This window comes from Phacochoerus africanus, chromosome 6 (genome assembly GCF_016906955.1).
Source record: "Phacochoerus africanus isolate WHEZ1 chromosome 6, ROS_Pafr_v1, whole genome shotgun sequence".
Taxonomy (NCBI): Eukaryota; Metazoa; Chordata; class Mammalia; order Artiodactyla; family Suidae; genus Phacochoerus; species Phacochoerus africanus.
In genome coordinates this window covers 47,188,003-47,214,949 of record NC_062549.1, presented here as the reverse complement: position 1 = coordinate 47,214,949, position 26,947 = coordinate 47,188,003, and the positions used below count along the sequence as shown (strand labels likewise).

General features: G+C 40.3%; 1 protein-coding gene across 3 annotated transcripts; it reads left to right on the top strand.

Annotated features, from left to right (window-relative positions):
- Window positions 1-220: 220 nt before the first annotated feature.
- On the top strand, window positions 221-26,947 carry OSGIN2 (oxidative stress induced growth inhibitor family member 2). Of its 3 annotated transcripts, none has more exons than XM_047783642.1 (6): window positions 221-370; window positions 7,613-7,767; window positions 16,004-16,140; window positions 16,918-17,109; window positions 20,368-20,459; window positions 24,935-26,947. In XM_047783642.1, exons 2-6 carry the CDS (start codon window positions 7,701-7,703, stop codon window positions 25,965-25,967), a joined length of 1,521 nt encoding a protein of 506 aa, XP_047639598.1. In that variant the 5' UTR covers window positions 221-370; window positions 7,613-7,700; the 3' UTR covers window positions 25,968-26,947. The 3 variants fall into 3 exon arrangements, with proteins under 3 accessions (XP_047639598.1, XP_047639599.1, XP_047639597.1); XM_047783641.1 differs by lacking the exon at window positions 221-370 and adding an exon at window positions 1,001-1,166; XM_047783643.1 differs by lacking the exons at window positions 221-370; window positions 16,918-17,109 and adding an exon at window positions 1,000-1,166.

Here is a 26,947-nt window from a genome sequence, read left to right as displayed (position 1 = left end):
GATCACTTCTAGGTTTTCCCCGCCTTTATTTCTTGAAAACACCGAACAGGGAAACTCTTCATTCCATACATTTCTAATTTTCCTTGCATTACAATCACCTGGAGGAATTTTTAAAAAATACGTTCCTGCCTTCCCCCGCCCTCGGTGAATTCTGGGCGGGGCTAGCACCCGGGTTTTTTAACCAGGGATGCCACTTAAAGAAGAGGGACCTTAGTCGGTAAACCAGGCTTCCCCTATCAGAACCTCTGGGGTGGGGTGCACTCGTGGTTTACTGGGTTCCCCCATTCGATTGTGACGCAGGCTCAAGAGTGAAAAGCGCGGGGTAACTCCGGGCGTATGCGCTCCGGCCAGCACGAGCAAAGCCGCTAAAGTGAGTTTCTTGGGGCGGGTATCTCGGTCTTTCCCGGGCGTCTTCGGCGAAACGCCCGAACGAAAGGACTACGGAGACTCTGGCTTGCGCGCTCGGGTTGGCAGACGCAGTGCAGCAGACAAGGTTTTTCCCCTGCACCGTCCAGCTACTACGATTAGCAGCTGTTCCTCTTCCCCTTGTCACCTAGCCCCGAGCATCCTCCCAGCCTAGCTAACCGCCCACGCCACCAGTTCGGGAACACGCAATAGGGGCCGAAGAGCTCAGGCCGAAGCCGCCAGTCACCGCAAACGCCGCGGTCGGGTGGACGGGCGGATCTCGGCCCCCGCGGGCCTCTCAGCAGCCGCTTGGTCAGGCCAGGCCGCGAGGAGGCCGCGGCTCCACCAGTCCCAGGCCTCGCCCGCCGCCGCCTCCGCACCTGCGAGGAGGAGCCCGCGCGCCTCCGCCACAGCCGTCGCAGCGTCCCCGCCCCGCCCAGTTCCGCCCCCATCGCGGCACCCTGAGATCTTCGCCGCTGGTGTGTCGCTCCCCGCAGGCGAGGAGCGGAAGCCTCTCTGTTGAGGCGTATTTAGGCGCCCCGGGGCCCGGCCGGCTGCCGGATCGCAGCTTCCGGGCAGCCGCGGCCACGGCCTGGCGCGGGGCGCGGGAACCCCGCGGACTCCGCGACCGGGCGGGCGTCCCCGACGGGTCACCCCTCCGAGATAAGCGGCAGTGGCTGTGGTGGTCGCGCTCCGGCGCCCCGTGCGCCGCGCTCCATGCCCGTGTGGTGTTGCCGCTGCTCTCTGGCCGGTCATTTCAGGTGACTTCTCCGCCGGGGAACGAAGGGGAGCAGGCGGAGGGTGGAGTGCTGCGAGGTCCGGCGGCAGGGCCTGGGCCGAAATGGGCAGAGGCCGCGCCTGTCTGGAGTCGGAGATGGGTCGAGGGTGGAAGGCGAGCGTCTGGACCGCAGAAGCCCCCTGCCTCGTCCGCTGCTTCCTCCCGGTTCCCGCCTAGTCGAGGTTTCCCTCACTCCGGGGCAGTCGCTTCTGTTAACATCTCCCTTTTACCGAACCGCGCCAGTCATGGGACTGCGGGACCGGCTAGGCCTGGGTCGAGTCGATTACTGCGAATGAGACTTCTAAGTACTGCAAAGTTTGTGTGTAGTGTTGTGAAGGTCCCTCTAGACCCCCGCACACACCTTAAACATTTTTTTTTCCTTAAAAAAAAAAAAAGTCTGATAAGTTACTGGTTTGAAGGGAAGGCAGGGAACCATGTTTAAAATGTGATGGTCTAATTACAAATAGGTTCTGACTTAAAGTGTTAGTCATTGTAAATAATATATATTGTAGAAATTTGAGAAATATGGTGCGTCTAGACTAACATTATGGGGAATGTTTTAGGATATATATTTTGAAATAAAAGTGGATGTACTAGATCCAGCACAGTTGGCCAGCACTACCATTCAGTTACGGAGAGAAATTCGACAAAAACTTAAAACGGGTTTTAACCCTGTGGTGAAGAAACGTTAAGCTTAGTGAAGACTTTAGTAAAGTGCCTTGCTTTCTATAAATGAATGCTAGAATAGTGATATACAAAATTTCTTTTGTGAAATATGAAATTCTGATCAAGATTTCTTAAATCGCGGTGCAAATGTAGACTTTAGATGACCCCTGAACTTGGATGTAAAGAAAGGGACCAGGAATTTTCACTCAACTTTTACCAAAGTCTGTTTTCTTCAGTTGTGAATATAAGCAGTAAACCACAGTAGTATTTGTGACTTTGTCATCAATAGAAATCACAAGTATTTTCATATTATATTATTGTTGACAGATACCTAGAAATACTGTTTGCTTATTTCTTCAAGATTATAGTAATTATTTTACATCATTGAACTTGGTTTTCCGCACCAGGGGCATATGGAGGTCCCCAGGCTAGGGGCTGAATCAGACCTGTAGCCGCCGGCAACCACAGCAACCCCACATCCTAGCAGTGCATGTGACTTGCACCACAGTTTAAGGCAATGCAGGATCCCTAACCCACTGATGGAGGCCAGGTATGTAACCTGCCCCCTTAATGGATCCTAGTCAGATTGGTTTCCACTGAGCCACTATGGGAACTCCTGAACTTATTTAATACAATAAAGTACATAAAAACATTCCAAGACTACTTTTTAGTTTCCTTGTAAATCCTATTATGGATTTAATAATATTATTCAAAGAAGAGGTCCAGAGGCTTCACCAAATTGCAAAAGGGGATGTAAGGCATAGGACAAAGAAGACTCGCAATTCCTGTTGTAATAGAGAAGCAATTCAGGCTTGCGCTTTTTCAGTGCCGAAACCAGCTCAGCAGGATGGGGCTGAAGAAAGGGTGCTGTGGAACTTGAGAAAAAAAAGCTAACATAAAACAAGACACAGAGACATTTATCTTAAGTAAAGGTGGGAACCAGGGGACTCAAGGTCTCAGGGACCAAGAGCCCTGCCTCAAGAAACCACACTGCTTTTATTGTGCTCTTGAGGATTACATCAAGTGAAAAGGGGGTTGTAGGTGCAGGATATAGGTTTTTAAAATTATTTTATAAGTTCTTTTATTATTTTAAAAGTCACTTAGCTGGTAGATGGTTAAACTTTTGCTCTAAACTTTAGGCATTTAAGAATCATTAGCATTTGAGTTAGCTATCTATGCATAGCATTTCAGAGAATCCTCACTGTGCTTCCACAAAGGGCATGCCTGCACACAGGTGCAGCCCTGTGTGCCTAGGTTTGCACCTTGCTTCTCTTTGCTAATGCATATTCTGCCTACGACTACTCCTAAACCACTTGGCCATGAGGTTCCTCTTTCTCTTATTCTTTAGAGGACATATCATGCTTGTGCAAATGGCGTGCCAATCTGCACAGGTCTGGCATGCCTAGACCAATATAGTATGTCCTCATTCAGCTGACCCTGTGAATAACCCATGTGTTTAGGTCTTTGTTTTTAAGCTTAAGTCATTTACTATCACCGAGACTGTTTCTCAAGCAGGAAGAGGGGACAAAGTAAGGAAGGACAAGATGGAGTTTTCAGCAAAGAGGCTAAGAAAATATTACAAAAACATGTCTTGCAACATCGTAGGAGTCTCTAAATTCTGGATGTTAAAATTCGTTTTATGTAATAGAACTGTTGGATTTTAATTTCTAGGCACATTTATTTGTTACTTATTTGACAGTGATTTGAGAGTCTCAGATGCACTTTGGAGAACTTAAAACAAGTTCCTCTAGTGAAAACTTGTTAAACTGAAGCCCCTGAAAAAATAATGCCTTTTGGAAAATATTGTCCAAAAGCCTTTTGACCCCTTTTGGAACAGTTGAATCCTAAGGACACAGCTTGGGATTCATATCTATTAAATTACCCCTAAGTAGTAAATACCATATGCTTAACTTCTTCATACAGAAATTTGGAGGAGGGGATGAAAACAAGGTATTTGCTATATTTTGATTTTGAGGGATAAAGGAAAACAAGCCTGCTAGTCAAAGGATGAAAATTGTGATTGATAAATCATATTTCCATTGTAAAAACAGCTCTACCTTAAATTTTAAAAAGAAACATGTATTTAATATTTGAAACATTTTCTAGGAGAAGATTTATACTTAACTAATACTACTTTTTGAGCATTTTCATTAGGAACACACTTTTTTTTTGTCTTTTGTCTTTTTGTTGTTGTTGTTGTTGTTGTTGCTATTTCTTGGGCCGCTCCCTCGGCATATGGAGGTTCCCAGGCTAGGGGTCGAATCGGAGCTGTAGCCACTGGCCTATGCCAGAGCCACAGCAACGCGGGATCCGAGCCACGTCTGCAACCTACACTACAGCTCACGGCAACGCTGGATCGTTAACCCACTGAGCAAGGGCAGGGACCGAACCCGCAACCTCATGGTTCCTAGTCAGATTCGTTAACCACTGCGCCACGACGGAAACTCCAGGAACACACATTTTAAACCAGTTGTGACAATGTCTACATTTTGAATCTTGTCTAATACCTGAAAAGATAAGTGTTGTGAGAGAACTGTTTACTAACTTTCAAAGGGAAAACTCCCATACTGCCTGTTTTGAAAGATGAAGTGTGTGACTGACTTCATTTGTGACTATAGAAACATTTTTTCTTATGGTAGTATCAATTTGGTAACAATCTGGGATCATGCTTCCAAAGACAAAACTTAGGGAATAATGCGTTTTGCTTTAGGTTTTTGTTTTGTTTTTGGTTTTTTAGGGCCCCACTCACAGCATATGGAAGTTCCCAGGCTTAGAGGTTAAATCGGAGCTACAGCTGCAGGGCTATGCCACAGCCACAGCAACACCAGATCTGAGCCTCCTCTGCATCCTGTACCGCAACAGCAATGCTGGATCCTTAACCTACTTTGCAAGGCCAGGGATTGAACCCTTGTCCTCATGGATACTAAGCGGGTTTGTTACCGCTAAGCCACGTGGAACTCCCACATTTCATTTTAGTTTGAATGGTCATTTACAGTAGTATTGTTAGATGTGAGAAAAGTATTTTTGTTATTCAATTTTTTTTTTGTCTTTTTGCCGTTTCTTGGGCTGCTCCTGAAGCATATGCAGGTTCCCAGGCTGGGGGTCGAATCGGAGCTGTAGCCCCCGGCCTACGCCAGAGCCACAGCAACGCAGGATCCGAGCCACATCTGCAACCTATACCACAGCTCACGGCAATGCTGGATCCTTAACCCACTGAGCAAGGCCAGGGATCGAACCCGCAACCTCATGGTTCATTGTTGGATTCATTAACCACTGAGCCACGATGGGAACTCCAGCATTTTATTTTCAATTGTCTTAACCTCTTAAGTGTTTTCTTAAGTATGAACCAATTATTTGAGAAGACCAAGTCCAATGGTAATGAAAGTTCCTTATAAGATCAATAGTTTATGGAGTTGATAGCCATATTAAAGTTCTGAGGTCTGCCAAAAAAAAAAAAAATTGTTTGAGGCATCTTGACTTAGAATATTAAATGCCTCTTAAAAGTTGTACAAAAAATGAAATCTATTGTACCTTTAAAAGTGATTTGGAGTTTAAGCCAACACTTCTAGCCATGGTTTGTTTGTTATTAAGAAATTTAAATATTAAGTATTTATTTTACTATATTTATTTGCAGGCTTAAACTGGCCAAAGCATTTTCAACTACTGAGTTTTGCTTATAAAATCAAATATAGTAGTAACTGCTAAAATACATTCATTCAGTCATTGAGATGATTATCGTTTCCTTTCGGAGTATACAGGATATCAGATAATATTCACATATCTACTTTAATATTTATATAGTCTCAAGTTAATGCTAACCCCCAGCATATCTCTCTTTTATTAGTGTGAAACATTTGTTAAAGTTTGAAGAAGGAGATATCTTTTTTTTTTTTTTGGCTGTCCCTGTGGCATGCAGAAATTCCTGGACCAGGGATTGAACCCGCACCCCAGCACCACAGCAGTGACAACGCTGGATCCTTAACCTACTAAGCCACCAGGGAATTCCAAGGAGATATCTTTTTAATTACCAGATTCTTAGAGTGATGATCATTTTTATTAATTATATCAGAAGTTACATATATATATACATGGAAGCAACAGAGTTCGAGGTAGGGATGTCAGAAGGAGACTGACTATGAGGTGCGCATCTCTTGAAAAAGAACTGTGGCTTTTACAACAACCACAGTATTGATGAGGCCTGGCTACCTGAAAGGGCTTTAAACAAAAGCATCCAAAGGAAGCTGGGGAACCTGTCCTTGGCACACACTTAGGAGAACTATCAGGGACAGGCCCAAGTGCTCACCTTGAGTTCAGTTGTTAAGCAGAAGGCATGACAGCTGGTACATCTGGATCTGATCAGTGGTGGTAGTTGGAATGATCTGAAAGGGATGGATTGAGCATAGGACACTTTCCAGGGCCAGATATGCTTTCCTTAGTAGCTGTATCTAAAGGGTATCTATTCTAGCAAAAATGGGCCATGTATCATTAAGGGGTCCTATTATTGGGGATAGGAAACTTGTCAGTTTATCCCAGATAATTTGGGAACTTGGAAGGTTATAGGGAAGCCAAAATTTTGGTCTCTGCCTAATTAATTCCATTTGTCATCCTTTTGGATCAGTGAGTCCTGTGAAGTAACTGATCCATCCCCATGTTTATTATTTTGGGAATGGTAATAAGCACAGTCACCTACTAGTTAGTAATTAGTTTAATATTTTCAGACATTGGACTGGTTCTGACTACATTAAGATGAAAACTAACTCAGGAATTCTGTATTCTAAAGTAATCTCTAATATAATGCAGAACTTTGTATTCAGAGGACACTCCATTTATTGCATGAGCATGTCAGAATGCCAAAACTTGTTTCTAGGAAGGCAATTGGGAAAGAAAGTAGATTGGAAATCAACATTAAGATCTTTCCATTTTTCAGTATCTCTTTGAGAATAAGATGTACAAACTTTTCTATTACCAAAATGTACAATTTGTAATTGATGTTTAGTAACTTTCTTAAAATGCTGTGCATGACTGTTGTGTTCCAAATATATTGCCTCTTGTGCACTCACCTTTTAATGAGAAAAAAGTGAAAGAGAAACTTTCCAGTCCTGTATCTCAGAGGATCATAAAAATCCCCAATACAATGCTGTGTTTTTGGTCATTAAAAATAACGTTTAAGACTTGCCTTCAAGCCACTAAAGAGGCATTATCAGCTACAGTTGGACCTCCATATCTGCAGATTCTGACATTTAACCAGCTGCAAATGGAAAATATTTGGGGAAAAGAATTTCCAGAAAGTTCCAAAAAGCAAAACTTGCATGCAGGCAACTAAGTACATAGCATTTACAGTGTTTACAGCTATTTACATAGCATTTACATTGTATTAGATGTTGTACATAATCTAGAGATGATTTAAACTATATGGGAGGATATAGGTAAGTTATATGCATTTTATGTAAGAGACTTGAGCATCCATAGTTTTTGTTATTCGGGAGAAGGGGTGGTTCTGGAACCAGTTAACCTTGGATACTGAGGAATGTTTGTGTTTAGGATTTCTGATAAAGTGGTATATGTTGACATGTAGCTAAGCTACTAATTTGAAAGCATTAATCAGAAGCATTTCCTTTTCTCCTTTTATGGAACTATTGAGTATTTTATGTCCTAAATAAAATCTGAATAGAGACAGATTTTTTTTTTAAGAAACATTTTCATAAAGGCTGTATTGACTATATATCACTTGCTTTGTTTTGTTCCATGTTTTTCTTTTAAAAGAAACTATAGTGACACTGAAACCGAAGGAGAGATTTTTAATTCCTTAGTGCAATATTTTGGTGATAATCTGGGGCGAAAAGTTAAAGCTATGCCATTAGTTGAAGAAACTTCTTTACTTGAAGATTCATCAGTGACTTTGCCTGTGGTAGTAATAGGTAAGTTACTGCATTTTATATCTTAAAATTACATTTAATAATCCTTACTATTATAAATGTATAGTTACATAGCACAGGTTCTTAGGATTGTACTGAAAAGTATGTTTAGGTGGGGTTTTTTTGGTTTTTTTTTGTTTTTTTTTTGTCTTTTTGCCTTTTCTAGGGCTACTCCTACTGCATATGGAGGTTCCCAGGCTAGGGGTTCTAATCGGAGCTGTAGCCACCAGCCTACCCCAGAGCTCCAGCAACACGGGATCCGAGCCACATCTGCAACCTACACCACAGCTCATGGCAACACCGGATCCTTAACCCACCGAGTGAGGCCAGGGATCGAGCCTGCAACCTCATTGTTCCTAGTTAGATTCGTTAACCACTGTGCCACAATGGGAACTCCCAGGTTGTTTGATATTTTAAAGTCAATAACCAAATCTTTGGAGAGAGTAATTTGTTTATCATATTAAATTCTGTGTTAGCATGCACCATTTTTTCATTAAAGGGATGGTAATACTCTTATTTTAAAATACGGTCTATCAGTTGTATTTATTATATGGTAGTGTCATGATAATGATAGTAACCAATGTTATTAGAGCCCTATACAGAGCATTCTATGTGCCTTGCTTGATTATGCCTTACAACCCTTTAGCCCTCCAATGTTATAGGGCATGGACAGACAGGGAAACTCAGAGCTTGAGTAACTTGTGCAAGTTAGTAGTCATTGAACAGTAATGAACATTATAATACCCTATAGTTATGTTTATAATAGTTTAACCATGCATTACTTTTATATATCCTTTGTACCACCTCAGTAGATAGGCATATAAGATATTAAAAATTAAGTTATTCATAAAACCTAATTACTCTAGAATTATAAAACTATGTTTTTGTTTTATTGCATGTATTTAATTACCTGTCATGTATATCTTGAGTCTAATATTCGAACTCATGAAGTTGGACAAGTGCTACAGTGTGAAACCAAGGCAAAGGAAGGAATTACAGGACCTAATGTGCCTTGGTGGCATACAACTTCCTTAGTTTCTTGGATAGCCTGTTTCAAAGTTAATGGAAAGGAAAGGAAGAAGTTCTGTCTTCTTTCTGGCACGTTGGCATCTCCCCATAGGAAATGCAGTAAAGGAAGAAAGGAAAGAAGGAAAGCAGGATAGTTCTATAGTAGATTACCCTCTAGGGGAGCTGATAGAATTTTTGCAGTAGTTCTCATCCAGGATATCTTAGAGACGAAACCTCATGTTCCATTTTCCACTTATCACCAACCCTGGTTTTCTATATTGGATGCCTTGCAGTAAGTAAAGGAACCCTGTCTCCTTATTCCAGTTGGGCTATCAGAGGGTCAGGAAAGGAAAAACTACCTTCACCTGTACCTATCTCATGTCTCCCAACATAATCCGTTCCTATTTTGCTTCAGCTAGCCAATGAGTAGCTTAACCTCATATAGGGCCATTATTGCTGGCAGTAGCACCATCAGCTGAGCATCAATAAGAGGTAATTTCCTTAATATATGTAATTGGTTTAATGTTCCTGTCATAAACAATTACCACAAACCTGGTGGCTTTAACAACATAAATATCACCTAAATGTTCTGTAGGACAGAAGTCTAACACTGGTCTCACTGGGCTAGAATCAAGGTATCAGCAGGGCTGCATTCCTTTTGGAGGCTCTAGGGTAGAATGTTTCCTTGCTTTTCCAATTTCTGGTAGCCAGCATTCCTCGACTTCTGGAACTCTTCTGCACCTTCAAAGCTAGCAGTGTTGTTCTGTTTTGTTTTGTTTTTTGTTTTTTTTTGTTATTTCTTGGGCCGCACCCGCGGCATATGGAGGTTCCCAGGCTAGGGGTCCAATCGGAGCTGTAGCCACCGGCCTACGCCAGAGCCACAGCAACGCGGGATCCGAGCCGCGTCTGCAACCTACACCACAGCTCACGGCAACGCCGGATCGTTAACCCACTGAGCAAGGGCAGGGACCGAACCTGCAACCTCATGGTTCCTAGTCGGGTTCGTTAACCACTGTGCCACGATGGGAACTCCCAGTGTTGTTCTTCTTTTAACATCTTTTTGTTTAAAAAAAAAAAAAAAAAAAAAAAAAAAGAAGGGAGTTCCCGTCATGGCGCAGTGGTTAACGAATCCGACTAGGAACCATGAGGTTGCAGGTTCGGTCCCTGCCCTTGCTCAGTGGGTTAAGGATCTGGTGTTGCCATGAGCTGTGGTGTAGGTTGCAGACTCGGCTCGGATCCCGCGTTGCTGTGGCTCTGGCGTAGGCCGGTGGCTACAGCTCCGATTCGACCCCTAGCCTGGGAACCTCTATATGCTGCGAGAGTGGCCCAAGAAATAGCAAAAAGTCAAAAAAAAAAAAGAAAAACCCCATCTTTTTGTTGTTGTTGTTGTTGTTTGGTCTTTTTAAAGCCATACCAGCAGCAGATGGAAGTTCCTCCAGGCTAGGGGTTGAATTAGAGCTGCAGCCGCTAGCCTACACCACAGCCGTAGCAACCCGGGATCCAAGCCTCACATGCAACCTGCACCATAGCTCATAGCAATGCCAGATCCTTAACTCACCGAGTGAGGCTAGGAATCAAACCTGTGTCCTGAGGGATACTAATCGCATTCTTTTCTGCTGAGCCACGGTGGGAACTCCTCTTTTAACATTTCTTAGTTAAGGTTCCTCCTCACCACAGATGGGAAAGGGTATCTGTTTTTAAGGACTTACATGATTAGAAGAGGCCTACCTGGTTGATCCAGCATACTCTCCCCACTTCGAGGTTCTTAATTTAATCGTATCTAAAGTGATTTTCTCTGCAAGTAGAAAGTAAATTTTCTCTGTAAGGTAGTGTGCTCAGGTTCTTGGGGTTTGGATAGGGAAATCTATGGGAGTTGGGGTACATTCTGCCTGCATATATTTATATATTTCTCTATGAACTTCTAGTTTGTATTCTTTTTTTTTTTTTGTCTTTCTGCTATCTCTTGGGCCGCCCCCAAGAGCGGCATATGGAGGTTCCCAGGCTAGGGGTCAAATCGGAGCTGCAGCCTCTGGCCTATGCCAGACCCACAGCAACGTGGAATCTGAGCTGCATCTGCAACCTACACCACAGCCCACGGCAATGCCAGATCCTTAACCCACTGAGTGAGGCCAGGGATCAAAGCTGAAACCTCATGGTTCCTTGTTGGATTCATTTCCGCTGCTCCATGATGGGAACTCCTATACATTATTATTAACAAAATGTATAGTTTACATTAGGCTTCACTCTTTAGGTTGTACAGTTCTATGGGTTTTGCTGAATGTATAATGTCATTTATTATAATGTGTAGAATAGTTTCACTGCCCTAAAAACCTGTGTTCTACCTGTTCATCCTTTCTCTCACCTACCAACCGCTTGATAACCACTTTTTTTTTTGTCTTTTTTCTAGGGCCACACCCGCGGCATAAGGAGGTTCCCAAGCTAGGGGTCTAATCGGAGCCGTAGCCACTGGCCTATGCCAGAGCCACAGCAACGCCAGATCCAAGCCTCATGTGCGACCTACACCACAGCTCACGGCAACGCCGGATCCTTAACCCAATGAGCAAGGCCAGGGATCAAACCTGCAACCTCATGGTTCCTAGTCGGATTCGTTAACCACTGAGCCATGGCAGGAACTAGCCACTTTTATTGTCTCTGTGGTTTTGCCTTTTCCAGAATGTCATATATGGGGTATCAGTGTTGTAGCCTTTTCAGATTTGTTTCTTTGACTTAGCAATATGCATTTAAGATCCTTTTCTCTGTCTTCTCATGGCTTGATAGCTCTTTCATTTATCTCTGACTCTTATTGCATTGTATGGATGTTTCAGTTTATCCATTCACTTATTAAAGCTTATCTTGGCTGCTTCCAGTGTTTGACAGTGAAGTTGATATAAATATTCATGTGCAAATTTTTACATGGGCATTAAGTTTTCAACTTGTGTAGTAGTATGATTGCTGGATCATATGCTAAGACTATGTTCAGCCTTTAAGAAACTATCAAATTGTCTATAAAGTGCCTGTGTCATTTTGCATTCCTAAGAGATATGAATGAGAGTTCCTATTGCTCCACCTTCTTGGAAGCATTTGATATTGTATGTGCTTTGGATTTTAGCCATTCTGATAGGTGTGTAGTGGTATCATTGTTTTCATTTGCAGTTCTATAATGATAAAGAGTGTTGTGAATTTTTTCACATAATATACCTTGAGGTACAGAGCTTTTGCCTACTTTTTTTTTTTTATTGATTATGTTGGTGATTTTCCTATGGTTGAGATTTAGGAGTTCTTTGTATATGTTAGAAACAAGCACTTTATCACATACATGTTTTGCAGATATTTTCTCTAGTCTTTAATTTGTCTTTTCATTCTCTTAAAACAATGTCTTTTGGAGTTCCTGTCATGGTGCAGTGAAAACGAATCCAACACAGAACCATGAGGTTGTGGGTTTGATCCCTGGCCTCGCTCAGTGGGTTAAGGATCCCGTGTTGCTGTGAGTTGTGGTGTAGGTCACAGACGTGGCTCAGATCCTGTGTTGCTGTGGCTCTGGCGTAGGCCGGCAGCAACAGCTCCAATTGGACCCCTAGCCTGGGAACCTCCATATGCTGTGAGTGTGGCCCTAAAAAGACAAAAAAAAAATGTCTTTTGCAAAGGAGAAATTTTATTTTTATTTATTTATTTGCTTTTTAGGGCCGCACCTGCAGCATGTGGAGGTTCTCAGGCTAGGGGTTGAATCCGAGCTACAGCTGCCAGCCTGTGCCACAACTGCAGCAATGCAGTATCTGAGCCATGTCTGCAATGTACACCACAGCTCACAGCAATGCCGGATCCTTCCACTGAGTGAGGCCGGGGATTGAACCTACATCCTCATGGATCTTAGTCAGGTTCAATAACCACTGAGCCACAAAGGGAACTCCTAGAGCAGAAATTTTAGATCTATGATGTGGTTTTTGTTAATTTTTGTAAAGATACAAGGTTAGTGTCTAGGTTCATATTTTTTGCATGTTGATACCCAGTTCTAGTACTAATTGTTGAAAAGATTATCCTTTCTCCATTGCATTGCCATTACTTTTTTGTCAAAAATAAGTTGACTGTGGGAGTTTCTGTCCTGGCTCAGCAGAAACGAATCCAACTACCAACCATGAGGTTGCGGGTTTGATCCCTGACCTCACTCAGTCAGTTAAGGATCTGATGTTGCCATGAGCTGTGGTGTAGGTCAAAGATGTGGCTTGGATCTGGCGTTGCTGTGGCTCTGGTGTAGGCCGGAGGCTGAAGCTCCGATTCAGCCCCCAGCCTGGGAACCTCCATATGCCGCAAGTGCAGCCCTAAAAAGCAAAATAATAATAATAATAAATATATATATATATATATATATATATATGTATAGTATTTGTGAGGATCTAGCTCTTGGCTCTCAACATAATTCTGTTCCATTGATTTGTATATTCTTTCATCATTTCCACACTGTCTTGTTGACAGTAGTTTTATAGTAAGACTAAAGTTGAATGGTATCAGTCGTGACTTTGTTCTTAGTGTGGATACTGGCAATTCTGGGTCTTTCATCTTGCTGTTCAGACTTTTTTTCCCCCTCCAGCTCTGTCCATGGAATGTGGAAGTTCCTGGGCAAGGGATGGAACCTGCTGCCCCAGCAATAACCACAGCCACAGCAAGTGACAACGCCAGGTCCTTAACCCACTGTGCCACAGGAGAACTTCCATTTAAACTTTAGAATCAATTTGCCAGTATCCATAAAGTGACTTACTGGGATTTTTATTTATTTATTTATTTATTTATTTTTGTTTTTTGTTTTTTGTCTTTTTGAGGGCCACACCCACGGCATATGGAGGTTCCCAGGCTAGGGGTTGAATTGTAGCTATAGCCGCCAGCCGACACCACAGCCACAGCAACACCAGATCTGAGCTGTGTCTTCGACCTACACCACAGCTCACAGCAATGCCGGATCCTTAACCCACTGAGCAAGGCCAGGGATCAAACCTGCAACCTCATGGTTCCTAGTCAGATTCAACTCTGCTGCTCCACGATGGGAACTCCCAGATTTTTATTTTGATTACATCAGATCTGTAGATCAAGTTGGGAGGAACTGACATCTTAACAATATTGAGTCATTCTGTCCATGAACATGGTATATTTCCATCATTTAGATAATTTTTTGATTTCTTTCTTCAGAATTTTGTTGTTTTCCTTATTTAGATGTATTTTGTTAGATTTATACCAAGTATCTCTTTTTTTCCACAAATCTAAGTGGTATTGTATATTTAATTTCAAATTCCACTTGTATATTGCTGGTATATAGGAAAGCAGTTGACTTGTATATTAACCTTATATCATGCAACTTTGCTATACTTACTTGTTAGTCCAGGAGTTTTTTGGTCAGTTCTTTTGGATTTTCTACATTAGATAATCATGGCATTTACAAACAAAGTTTATTCTTCACAATCTGTATACATTTTATTTCCTTTCCTGGTCTTAATCCCTTAGCTAGGATTTTCCATTATAATGCGTTTTGAATAGGAATGGTGAGAAGAGACATCCTTGTCTTGATCTTATAGGGGAAAAAAACCTAATTTCTCACCATTAAGTATGATGTTAACTGTAGGATTTTTGTAGATACACTTTATCACATTGAAGAAGTTCCTCTCATTTGTTAAGTATTTGTACATGAATAGGTGTTGGATTTTGTCAAATGCTTTTTCTGTATGTTTGTATTGTGATTTTTCTTCTTTTGTCTTTTTCTTTTTGATTCAAGGAAAGTAGTTCGTTGCCTTTTTTGGGGGTGGGGCACAGGTGCAGCATCTGGAAGTTTTCAGGCTAGGGGTTGAGTCAGAGCTATAGCTGCTGGCCTGTGCCACAGCACCACAGGATCCAAACCACGTCTGTGACCTACACCACAGCTCACACAATGCTGGATCCTTAACCTATCGAGCAAGGCCAGGGATCAAACTCATATTTATGGATACTAGTCAGGTTAATTTCTGCTGAGCTACAGTGGGAACTCCTTTTGCCTGAGATTTTAACTTCTAGTATTTGCCATTTAAAAGAAAAATTATGAAGTTGAATGGTTTATTGTCCTGTCTTTTGGGTTTTGTGTCATACTTAAAGGCTTCTTATTCCAGCTTAATAAGTAGAAATATTACCCTCTTTTCTAATATTCTTTTGGTTTTACTTTTCATGTTTACATTTTTGGCTGTGGGATGCAGCAGCTTAATCTCAGTTTCCAGACCAGGGATTTAATCTGGGCCACAGAAGTGATAGCACTGAGTCTTAACCACTAGACCATCAGCGAACTTCACATATTAATATCTTTGAGCTTATTTTTTATGAGGCAAGATATTAGGCAAGGGGAAACAGGCTGTTTTTCCTGATGGCCAGCAGTTGTCCCAGGTGGATTAAATTTTTGGTAGGTGATCATAATAGAGAAGTGGCAACCCAAACTGAAGAAACTACAGAAACCAAAGTAGTTAAAGAGTGTTCAAAAAAAAAAAAAAAAAAAACCAGTTTTGTTTTAGGTAAGGAATTGAGAAATATAGGAAGGCAATTATTAGGAAGTGAGACTTGAAAGATGGTTGAGATCAGAACATGGGGAACACTGGGTATTCAGAAACAAGAAATGAAGTGCTTTTGTATAGAGTGGGTAATATAATGAGGACTGTGTTACCAAAACTTATTTGTATGTAGAATGTGAAATGATATTGGAGTAAGTGAATCTTGAAAAAGAGGAGATTTTTGGCTTATGGATGAGAATAGCAAAGACAGCTCATTGAATATAGGTGACAAAATAGGTTTAGAACCAGAACCTGATTAACCAATGATTTCGCTAGTATATATCATACTTTGAGAAGGAATAAGTCTTAAAGGAGAAGGCACCAAAATGGAAGAACAATGAATTTGCTTTTTAACACGTTGTAATTAAGTTATTAGTAGTTCAGTCAGGTGGAGTGAAGAAGTGGCGTATAGAAATGGATGTATTTTTTGAGTAAAAGATCAGCCTAGAAATCTAATTTTGAGGTTTAGTAGCATAGAGGATTGACGCTTTAAGGAGGTGAGACTTCCAAAAGAATACAGGAGAGAAGACAGAAGTCTTCTCTTGTAAATACTTGATTTTAAGAGATTGGAGAAGGAAGAATTGGTGAAGGAGAAAAGCCATCTGTGAAATAGAAAAGCCAAGGAACATTAATATTACAATTCATGATAACACTCCTCTCTACCTTTTTAAAAATAGGAAATGGACCCTCAGGAATCTGCCTTTCTTATATGCTGTCAGGCTACAGACCATATTTATCATCAGAAGCAATACATCCAAATACAATCTTACATAGTAAATTAGAAGAAGCAAGACATCTTTCCATTGTTGATCAGGTATTACTTTTCACATGTCAATTCTTTAAAATTTTTTTTATACCTGAGAACAAGTTTAAACAGTGTTAGTTTTCTGCTATATAAGCATTGTGTTATTTTAGATTTGTAAATATATTCTGTTGAGTTACTTCTGTTTATTTTCTTGAGTTAATTAGAGCAGAATTTCCCAAATTATTTCCTGATGGAGTTTAATAGGTGCTCTATAATCAAATAAGTTTGGGGCGTTCCTGTTGTGGCTCAGCAGTAATGAACTCGACTAGGATCCATGAGGATTCAGGTTCAATCCCTGGCCTCACTCAGTGGGTTGTGGATCTGGCACTGCCATGAGTTATGGTGTAGGTCACAAACACAGCTCAGATCTCAAGTTGCTGTGGCTGTGGTTTAGGCTGGCCTGGGAACTTCCGTATGCCACACATGAGGCCCTAAAAGCAAAAAAAAAAAAAAAAGAAAAACATAAAATAAATTTGGTAAATGCTGCTTTTTATCATTAGGGTATTTTGGTAGACATAATAAGGCATACTAGCACAGTAAAGGCATATTTATGTTTGTAGTAAAATGGTCTAATTAGCTTTGTTGAAACTCAACTTTTTCCCATATTTATTTGAGCAGAGAATCTTACTAAATTCTCAAGGAAAATCAGTTTTTTAGCACACCATCTGTGAAATGCTAGATTAGGGAAGTGATCTTCACTATTACTATGTTAACAAGGAGGTTTTTTGTTTGTTTAATCCAGATTTTATCTGCCTTTTTTCTTTCTTTTTTAAAAAATTCATTCAGGACTTAGAGTATTTGTCTGAGGGCCTTGAGGGCCGATCATCCAATCCAGTTGCAGTACTTTTTGACACACTTCTTCATCCAGATGCTGACTTTGGATATGATTATCCATCTGTTTTGCATTGGAAATTAGAACAACATCATTATATTCCTCACTTAGTTCTTGGTAAAGGTCCACCTGGTGGAGCTTGGCACGTGAGTATACTTTCCTTAGCATTTTAGTGAATGTGAGTTATTATACTTGTCATCTTGATAAGACCATTCTGATTCTTTTTTTTTTGGCCATGCTTATAGCATGTGGAAATTCCTGGGCCAGAGATCAAACATGTACCACGGCAGTGACAGGGGAACTCCAAAGACCATTTTGATTCTTAAACATTATGATATGATGTTACATATGATGATTACCACATTTTTGTCTGAGAACTTTTATGTATTCCATTAAATATGAGTTAATTATTCATAGAAATTAAGCAATTTGATTACTGAGTCTTCGAATTTCTCTAAGCATTACACAGAAAATATATCAAGAATGTTTTGCATAGTAAAAAATTGTTAATTCATTTATTTATTGTCTTTTTAGGCCACACTTACAGCATATGGAGGTTCCCAGGCTAGGGGTCCAGTCGGAGCTGTAGCCTCTGGCCTACACCATAGCCACAGCAATGCCAGATCTGAGCCTCATCTGCGACCTACACCACAGCTCAAGGCAATTCAGGATCCTTAACCCACTGAGTGAGGCAAGGGATCAAACCTGCGTCCTCATAGATCCTAGTCAGATTCGTTTCCACTGAGCCACGACGGGAACTCCCATTTCTTCATTTTAGAGTTTATAAAATATCACAGTATTTCGTACCAATATCCAGTATATTTCAAGATCTTTTTTTTTTTTTTGTCTTTTTGCCTTTTCTAGGGCCACTCCCACAGCATATGGAGGTTCCCAGGCTAGGGGTCGAATTGGAGCTGTTTCCTAGTCGGATTCGGTAACCACTGCGCCACGATGGGAAATCCTATATTTCAAGATTTTAAATGAAAAATATGAAAGAAAGAAATGTTATTAATCTGCTTGGGCTGCTAAAACAAAATACAGTAGACTGAGTGGCTTAAACAACAGATTCACAATTTGAAGACTGAGAAATCCAAGATCAAGATTCCAGCTAGTTCAGTTTGTGGTGAGGGCTCTTTTTCTGGCTTACAAACAGCTGCTTTCTTGCATGTCCTCATGTGGCAGAGAGTGGGAATTCTCTTTTTCTTATAAAGCCACTTACCTTGTTATGAGAGTATCACTGTCATGACCTCATCCACCCTAATTACCTTCCATAGGCCTTATCTCCAGATCCCATCACATTAAGGGTTAGGGTATCAGCATGTGGATCTGAGAGGCAGTACACTTCAGTCTATAGCAGAGGTTAAACCAGAGAGCTGATAACTTAAAGATCCAATATATTTCATTAGGGACAGCTAATAATTATTCACTCCTGTGTCCTTAGCAGTTAGTAACAGTGTCTAATGTGTAGGAGTGCTCATTTGTTGTACAAATAAAGGTTAAATAATTTTTGCCATGTTATGAAATACAAACTTCATGGGAATTTTAACATTACACATCAAATCTTCAGTAGACACCTCAGTTGGATATTCCTACATTATTGCAATGTTACGGCTTAAAGTTGTTTACATTTAAATTATCAAATGACTATTTCAGAGTATTTTGGGACTTTCTATATTAAATATATCATTGACTCTTTTTTTTTAATTTTATTCTAATTTTGTCTTTTTAGGGCCACACCTGAAGTGTATGGAAATTCCCAGGGTAGGGGTCAAATCAGAGCTGTAGCTGCCGGCCTATCCCACAGCCAGATCCGAGCCGCATCTGCAACCTACACTACAGCTCATGGCAACTCCAGATTCTGAACCCACTGATTGAGGCCAGGTATTGAACCCACGTCCTCATGGTTGCTAGTTGGATTCGTTACCACTGAGCCACAGTGGAAATTCCCATTAACTCTTTTCAAATCTAAATTATGTTTATGGTAATGGGTAGCTTACATGTTTATATTTGCTCTATTAATGAGCAGCACTCTTAATAAAACTGGCTATTTTTAAAAAGCCATAATACTTTTAAAAAAGTTTTTAGACTACCTTCTCTCAATTCCTGAGGTTTTTATTGTACTTGAATATTTTCTGCTAGAAAAATGTACCAGCAATAATTGATCTCTGTGTTACTTTATTTCTTCCATTTATATAAAAGAAAGTTAAAGTGTAGGTAAGCCTTGATTACTAAAAACATATTTGAATCAGTGGTAAGGCTGAAATATATCTAAAACTTGGTTTTGATCCTAATGTCAGGCCCAGCCTGCCTCAAAGCAGTGGAAACTTGCATTCTCTTCCTGTGGTGATCCTGTTCTGTCACAAATACACTTTATAAGCCCAAGCACATAGTAAGTGCTCTGTGAATGTTAGCTAATAGTAATAGTAAATCCTATTCCCAATGTCAGGATGTATGGAAACAGGGCAAGAAGATTCAAATAAATAAGCAGTTGCCTAAAAGAGTTGGTTGAAAGAGATGACTGAGGTCACTGAGGAAGGTGCTTTGGGCCCAAGGCTTTTCTTTGTACTGAGCAAAATAGAAGTAGGACAAGCTCGAAGGGCTCACTTCTTTAAAGGCAGCATTAGCCTCAGCAGTGAGCCTGTTCTTAATTAGGCAACCACTGCTTATTTCTGTAGTCTTAGAAAGAGATGCCTGTTGTATTCAGACCAGCTTAGACTTCACAATCATAATTGATGGAGGGCAGGGGAGCTATTTTGCTGCCCATTAAAAACAAATCTCATAATATTACAATGGAAAGACATTTAAAATTAATAAAACTTTTTCCCTTCTGGAGTTCCCATCGTGGCTCAGTGTTTAACGACTCTGACTAGGAACCATGAGGTTGCAGGTTCAATCCCTGGCCTTGCTCAGTGGGTTAAAGGATCCGGCCTTACCATGAGCTGTGGTATAAATTGCAGACGCAGCTTGGATCTGGCATTGCTGTGGCTGTGGTGTAGGCCAGCAGCTGTAGTTCCGATTAGACCCCCTAGACTGGGAATGTCCATGTGCCGCAGGTGCAGCCCTGAAAAGCAAAAAAAAAAAAAAAAAAAAAAAACGCCACGACGGGAACTCCTAAGATGAAAGTCTTACTTCTAATTATTTGGTTATAGGTCAAAGCTATTAACATTGTGTAGGCATTGAATAATATTATAAATCTGATTTATGAAAGAAGTAATATAGATACTATCAAGTGTCAAAAGTATTTGAAAGTTAATTGGAATATACTTCTAGAGGTAATTTAGGAGTTTTAACTCTCTTATCCAGACTTAATTATAGTAAATGAGATGGATTTGGTTTAAAAAAAGAAAAAAACTTATGTTACTCATCAAATTTGTTTTTTGACTGTACATTTTGTATTCAAATAGAATATGGAAGGCTCCATGTTGACAATCAGCTTTGGAAACTGGATGGAGCTACCTGGACTTAAATTTAAAGATTGGGTGTCTACCAAACGAAGGTAAAGATCAAACTTAAAGTTTGGTTTTTTTGTTTGTTTGTTTTTTTGTCTTTTTGTCTTTTCTAGGGCCGCACCTGTGGCATATGGAGGTTCCCAGGCTAGGCGTCTAATCGGAGCTGTAGCCGCAAGCCTACTCCACAGCCACAGTCACTCTGTGACTACACCACAGCTCATGGCAGGGCCAGATCCTTAACCCACTGAGTGAGGCCAGGGATTGAACCCACAACCTCATGGTTCCTAGTCAGATTTCACCAACCACTGAGCCATGACGGGAACTCCATAGTTTTTTTTTTTTTTTTTTTTGTCTTTTTGCTATTTCTTGGGCCGCTCTGGCGGCATATGGAGGTTCCCAGGCTAGGGGTCAAATCGGAGCTGTAGCCACCGGCCTACACCAGAGCCACAGCAATGCGGGATCCGAGCCACGTCTGCAACCTACACCACAGCTCACGGCAACGCCGGATCGTTAACCCACTGAGCAAGGGCAGGGACCAAACCCGCAACCTCATGGTTCCTAGTCGGATTCGTTAACCACTGCGCCACGACGGGAACGCCAACTCCATAGCTTATAATGGGAAAGAGTTTGTCAGCAAATCTCAAAATATTTATGTTCTTGTCAAGATGAATAATCTTGATGTATGTGTCTTTCAAACATAATCTCTTTGCATCAGTGGTTTTGAGCTAGTTTCTATTTAGAGATATTATAAAACTAAATAAATAGAGGGCTTGTCTATAGATTATTAATCATAGTTTTATCCTCCTCTCCTGCTAAACCACTCTGTTACTTTCTTATCCACTCATATATCTTTTCCATACTTATTTACTTGTTTTTATGAATGGATATATATATATATATATAAAAGTATATAAATAACTTCATGTATGTATATCTCATGTACACTTTGTACCTAGAGTATTTGACTTTGCAGAGTAGAAGAATATATATAATGAATAATATATAATTTATGATGGAATAAAATAGAATCTGATGTGATGGGCTACTTGGCTGTAAAGGTAAATATTTAATAAGAATATGAGAATAGAAAATATGAAAATCTCAAGTTGAAAGAAGTACAAGTTTACATTGTATTTATTTGGAAGAAAGAACCCAAAATTAAAAAAAAAGAAGTATGAAAAGCCCTATCACACTCAAAGATAGTAAATATTAAATTAGCTAGGAATTACTAATACAGAGAATCTACTCCAATTTGACTACTCACAGAAAAAGTAAAGCAGGAAGTTACTTAACCTTTGTTACCACAGGGCTGTAAAGTTTGAATGCTTGACTTCCTGCTAGATAGAAATCCTGTTAATGTAATTATCCTTAATTTGAGAAGATTTAAGGAGAGTAAATTTAGACCGGCAGGGGTAATTGAGGTTAAACCTTTCAAATACCTTTTTTTTTTTTTTTTAAAGGAATGTTATATGAGTTTGAAATGTAAAGTTGCAGATCAGGGAAATTGTACAAGTTCTTGATTGCTCATAGGTAAGAAAGTGAAATTGCTCAACATATTCCCTTTATGATGTGGAAAGCCTTGTGATTTATGTACCAGAAGTGTTCATCCTTCTAAATCGAGCATATTGTATATTTAAGTAATATGTGAAAATACATCTCAAAGTGAAAAATAGTAGCTTTAGTTCCTGTCCTTGCATAATATTAAGAAAAGATTCTTAGGGAGTTCCCATTGTGGTTCAGCAGGTTAAGAACCCAACTAAGTATACGTGAGGATGTAGGTTCAATCTCTCGGTGGGTTAAGGGTCTCATGTTGCTGCAAGCTGCTGGCATAGGTCACAGATGCAGCTTGGATATGGTGTTGCTGTGGATGTGGCATAGGCTGGCAGCTGCAGCTCTGATTCAACCCCTAGCCCAGGAACTTCCATACGCCGCAGGTGTACCCCAACAAGGAAAAAAAAAGACTCTTAGACTTCTAGGGTTTGGCAGTGTTTGAATCCTGACTCTATAACTTCTAATGTTGTGACCCTGATCAAATAACTTAAACTAGCTTTCTGTTCCCTAGTTTGAAAACAGAGATGATAATAATAGTAACTATTACTTAGGGTTTCTGGAAAATTGAGTTAATGCATTTATAGTCTTTTTTGTTTGTTTTTTTTTTGGTCTTTTTAGGGCCACACCCACAGCATATGGAGGTTCCCAGGCTCTAGGGGTCAAATAGGAGCTGTAGCCTCTGGCCTGTGCTACAGCCTCAGCAACTTGGGATCCAAGCTGCATCTTTGACCTACACCACAGCTCACAGCAATGCCGGATCCTTAACCCCCTGACCTTAATTATTATAGTCATTAAACTTTAAGAAGGAAAACTTTTATGAACTTCTTCCAATTAGAAGTTACAATGAATCATGTGAAATGATTTGGTGTTTTTTTTGCTACTACTTACCTCTAATTGGGGTAGTGTTTAAGGATGTTAATGCCCATTCCTTTTTTTTTTTTTTTGTCTTTTTGCTATTTCTTGGGCCGCTCCGGCGGCATATGGAGGTTCCCAGGCTAGGGGTCGGATTGGAGCTGTAGCCACCGGCCTACGCCAGAGCCACAGCAACGCGGGATCCGAGCCGCATCTGCAACCTACACCACAGCTCACAGCAACGCCGGATCGTTAACCCACTGAGCAAGGGCAGGGGCCGAACCCGCAACCTCATGGTTCCTAGTCGGATTCGTTAACCACTGCGCCACGACGGGAACTCCTTTTTTTTTTTTTTTTTCCATTTCTTTAAAGTTCAAGTGGAAAATAAAAGATGTATAAATGTGATTTCTTTTTCATAAAGAGCAGATTATATTTATAGATCTCTTTATGAGTAGGAAAACAGAAATGTTCTCTACTTAAAGATGATTTTGTTCAATAGAAGGCTGATAGGAATTATTTTTGGTCATTAGGAAAATGGAAGACAACTTACTAAAAATCATGTCTAGATATTATCTTTAAGAAGTATGGAGTTCCTGTTGTGGGTCAGGGGAAACGAATCCAACTAGTATCCATCAGGAAGCGGGTTCGATCTGTGGCCTCGCTCAGTGAGTTAAAGATTGGCGTTGCCACAAAGCTGTGGTGGAGGTTGCAGACACAGCTCAGATCGGTGTTGCTGGGGCTGTGGCGCAGGCCCACACCTGTAGCTCCGATTCGACCTTAGCCTGGGAACTTCCATATGCCTTGGGTGTGGCCCTAAAAAGCAAAAAAAAAAAAATATGTATATATATATATATATATATATATATATATATATATATATATATGGATTCCTGTTGTGGCTTATGAGTTAAGAACCTGACATAGTGCCCATGAAGATGCAGGCTCACTCGCGTCCCTTGATCAGGATCTGGCATTGCTGCAGGCTACAGTGTAGGTCACAGATGTGGCTTAGATCTGGTATTGCTGTGGCCGTGGCATAGGCCTATAGCTGTAGCTCCAATTCGATCCCTTAGCCTGGGAATTCCATATGCTCCAGGTGCAGCCATAAAAAGAAAAAAGAAGTATATGTATTACAATTAGACCTGTAATATCTCATTGGTTGTAATATAAATAATATGGTCTATAGTTATGTAGAATATAAACTGAATAGTATCACTATAGACTGAATTGTTTAGATTACATTATTAATTGTGATAGAGACTGAAATAGTCTAATTTTCAGATATACACATTTTAATCCCCCCCCCTTTTACTTTGTCTTTTTGTCCTTTTATGGCCGCACTTGCAGCATATGGAGGTTGCCAGGCTAGGGGTCGAATTGGAGCTACATAATGCCAGCCTACGCCAGAGCCACAGCCACGCCAGATCCGAGCCACATCTGTGACCTACACCACAGCTCACAGCAATGCCGGATCCTTAACCTACTGAGCAAAGCCAGGGATCAGACCCACAACTAAATGGTTCCTAGTCAGATTCGTTTCTGCTGCTCCACGATGGGAAGTCCTTTAATCTATTTTTAAATAAAAGCTTATTGATAATGGCAGTTAATCTGAACAGATACTTACACAAGGCATTGGAGAAACAAAGATAGATTAACTACTACCTTCATGAGTCGTATTTTTCCATTGATTAAAACTAATTTATTAACTTTTTTTTTTCTTTTTGCCTTTTCTAGGGCCGCTCCCTTGGCATATGGAGGTTCCCGGGCTAGGGGTCGAATTGGAGCTGTTGCTGCCAGCCTATGCCACAGCCACAGTAACACAGGATCCAAGTCACGTCTGCGAACTACACCGCAGCTCATGGAAACGCTGGATCCTGAACCCACTGAGCGAGGCCAGGGATTGAACTGGCAACCTCATGGTTCCTAGTCAGAGTCGTTAAACACTGAGCCACGATGAGAACTAATTTATTAACATTTAAAAAAAAAAAGCTTTCTTTGTAGAGTGTTAGAATAATTGTTGGCTTAGTCCAGAGGAATAAAAAGATACAGATGGAAAAGTAGTAATCATAGAAACTAAAAGTATTATCCTCAGAGAATATTTTTCCTTACCCTTTTCTAGGAACCTAAAGGGGGATCGAGTTATGCCAGAGGAAATAGCTCGCTACTATAAGCACTATGTAAAAGTCATGGGTCTTCAGAAGAATTTCAGAGAGAATACTTATATTACCTCTGTATCAAGACTCTACAGAGATCAAGTTGATAATGATGGTCAAGACCGAGATATTTCAACACCGCATTTACAGATAGAGAAGTCAAAATTTATCAAGAGAAACTGGGAAATCAGGGGTTATCAGCGAATAGCAGAGGGTTCTCATGTTCCCTTCTGTCTCTTTGCTGAAAATGTAGCACTGGCAACTGGAACATTGGATTCCCCTGGCCGCCTGGAAATTGAAGGGGAAGACTTTCCTTTTGTGTTTCACTCAATGCCTGAATTTGGAGCTGCTATAAGCAAAGGAAAGTTGCGTGGCAAAGTGGATCCAGTGTTAATTGTGGGTTCTGGGCTTACTGCAGCTGATGCAGTACTGTGTGCTTACAACAATAATGTCCCTGTGATTCATGTATTTCGCAGACGAGTAACTGATCCAAGCTTAATTTTCAAACAGCTTCCAAAAAAGCTTTATCCAGAATACCATAAAGTCTATCATATGATGTGTACTCAGTCATATTCTTTAGACTCAAATCTTTTATCTGATTATACCAGTTTTCCTGAGCACCATGTGCTTTCCTTTAAGTCGGACATGAAATGCATTCTTCAAAACATCTCTGGATTGAAGAAAATATTTAAGCTTTCTGCAGCAGTGGTGTTGATAGGTTCTCATCCCAATCTGTCTTTTCTGAAGGAGCAAGGGTGTTACCTGGGCCATAACTCAAGCCAGCCGATCACATGTAAGGGTAATCCTGTGGAAATAGATGCATATACTTACGAGTGTGTTAAAGAAGCCAACCTTTTTGCATTGGGTCCTTTGGTTGGAGACAATTTTGTTCGATTTTTAAAGGGAGGGGCATTGGGTGTTACACGTTGTTTAGCTACAAGACAGAAGAAAAAGCAGCGTTTATTTGTTGAAAGAGGAGGGGGAGATGGGATAGCTTAAAGTCGGTTTATAAGTCATTTATATGGACACTTTATTATTAAAGATTTTTAATAGTGGTTTTAACAGTGTATTGGCTTGAATTTTCTGAACTTGAATTAACTGGGAGAGCCTCAAGCTATAGTAACTATTTTTTAAAGTTATCAGAATTTGATGTCCTGATTACATTTAATGTATGAAAGGTGTCACAAATAGAAATACTGCCAATTTGGTATGCTTTAAGTTCTCAACTAAAATATTCCTTTTTTCCAAGATTTATTTTTTGTGATCATTCTTGGTTTATTTAGGTCTGATTCCAAAATAAAACAGCATTGCATCTATAAAACTACTGTCATTAGGCCAGAGATTGTCCTTACTTTATATATTGGATCACCATGCTGCTCACAGTGTGGTCCAGAGAGCATCAGCTTCATTTGTAGCTTTTTGGAAAGGTAGACCTTCAGGCCCCACAACAGACTTACTGAATCAGAAATTGCATCTTAATGAGATCCTCAAGGAATATGTATGCTTATTAAGGTTCGAGATACACTGGTCTAAAAGAAAATGGTATTAAAGGTACATATGCTGAGGTGGGTGGGATAGAAAGTATATACAGCTCAGGTTTTATTTATTTCAGAATTATCAAATGTGTAAATCTAATTTATTAACAAATATGATGAGCTTTTTAAAAATTTTTAATGTTGAAACCTTAACAGGTAATTAGTATTCTCAGCTTCTAATTTAAACAGTCCAATAATGTTGGCATATACTTAAGACATCCAAGAACTTGCCAAGATAATTTTTTTGAGATATATTCTCTACCTAACTAGCAGAATGCTTAAACAAATTTGCAGTTCAATAAATTTTGAATGGAACTTATTCCTGTGTGAACATTGAGTCAATTTCTGTCACTGAAATTTAAGATATTTGGACATAAGACTTTGTAATATGCAATATTTTTGGGTATTACCAGAATTATTAAAGATTGAAAAGTTTAAAACCTT

What these genes read in the sequence shown, in the direction of transcription:
- OSGIN2 (XM_047783641.1), top strand. Translation starts at nt 1,123, where the DNA reads ATGCCCGTGTGGTGTTGCCGCTGCTCTCTGGCCGGTCATTTCAG. An exon ending in TCTCTGGCCGGTCATTTCAG is followed by an intron (nt 1,167 to 7,612) that starts GTGACTTCTCCG and finishes TTCTTTTAAAAG; the next exon opens with AAACTATAGTGACACTGAAA. An exon ending in ATCTTTCCATTGTTGATCAG is followed by an intron (nt 16,141 to 16,917) that starts GTATTACTTTTC and finishes AAATTCATTCAG; the next exon opens with GACTTAGAGTATTTGTCTGA.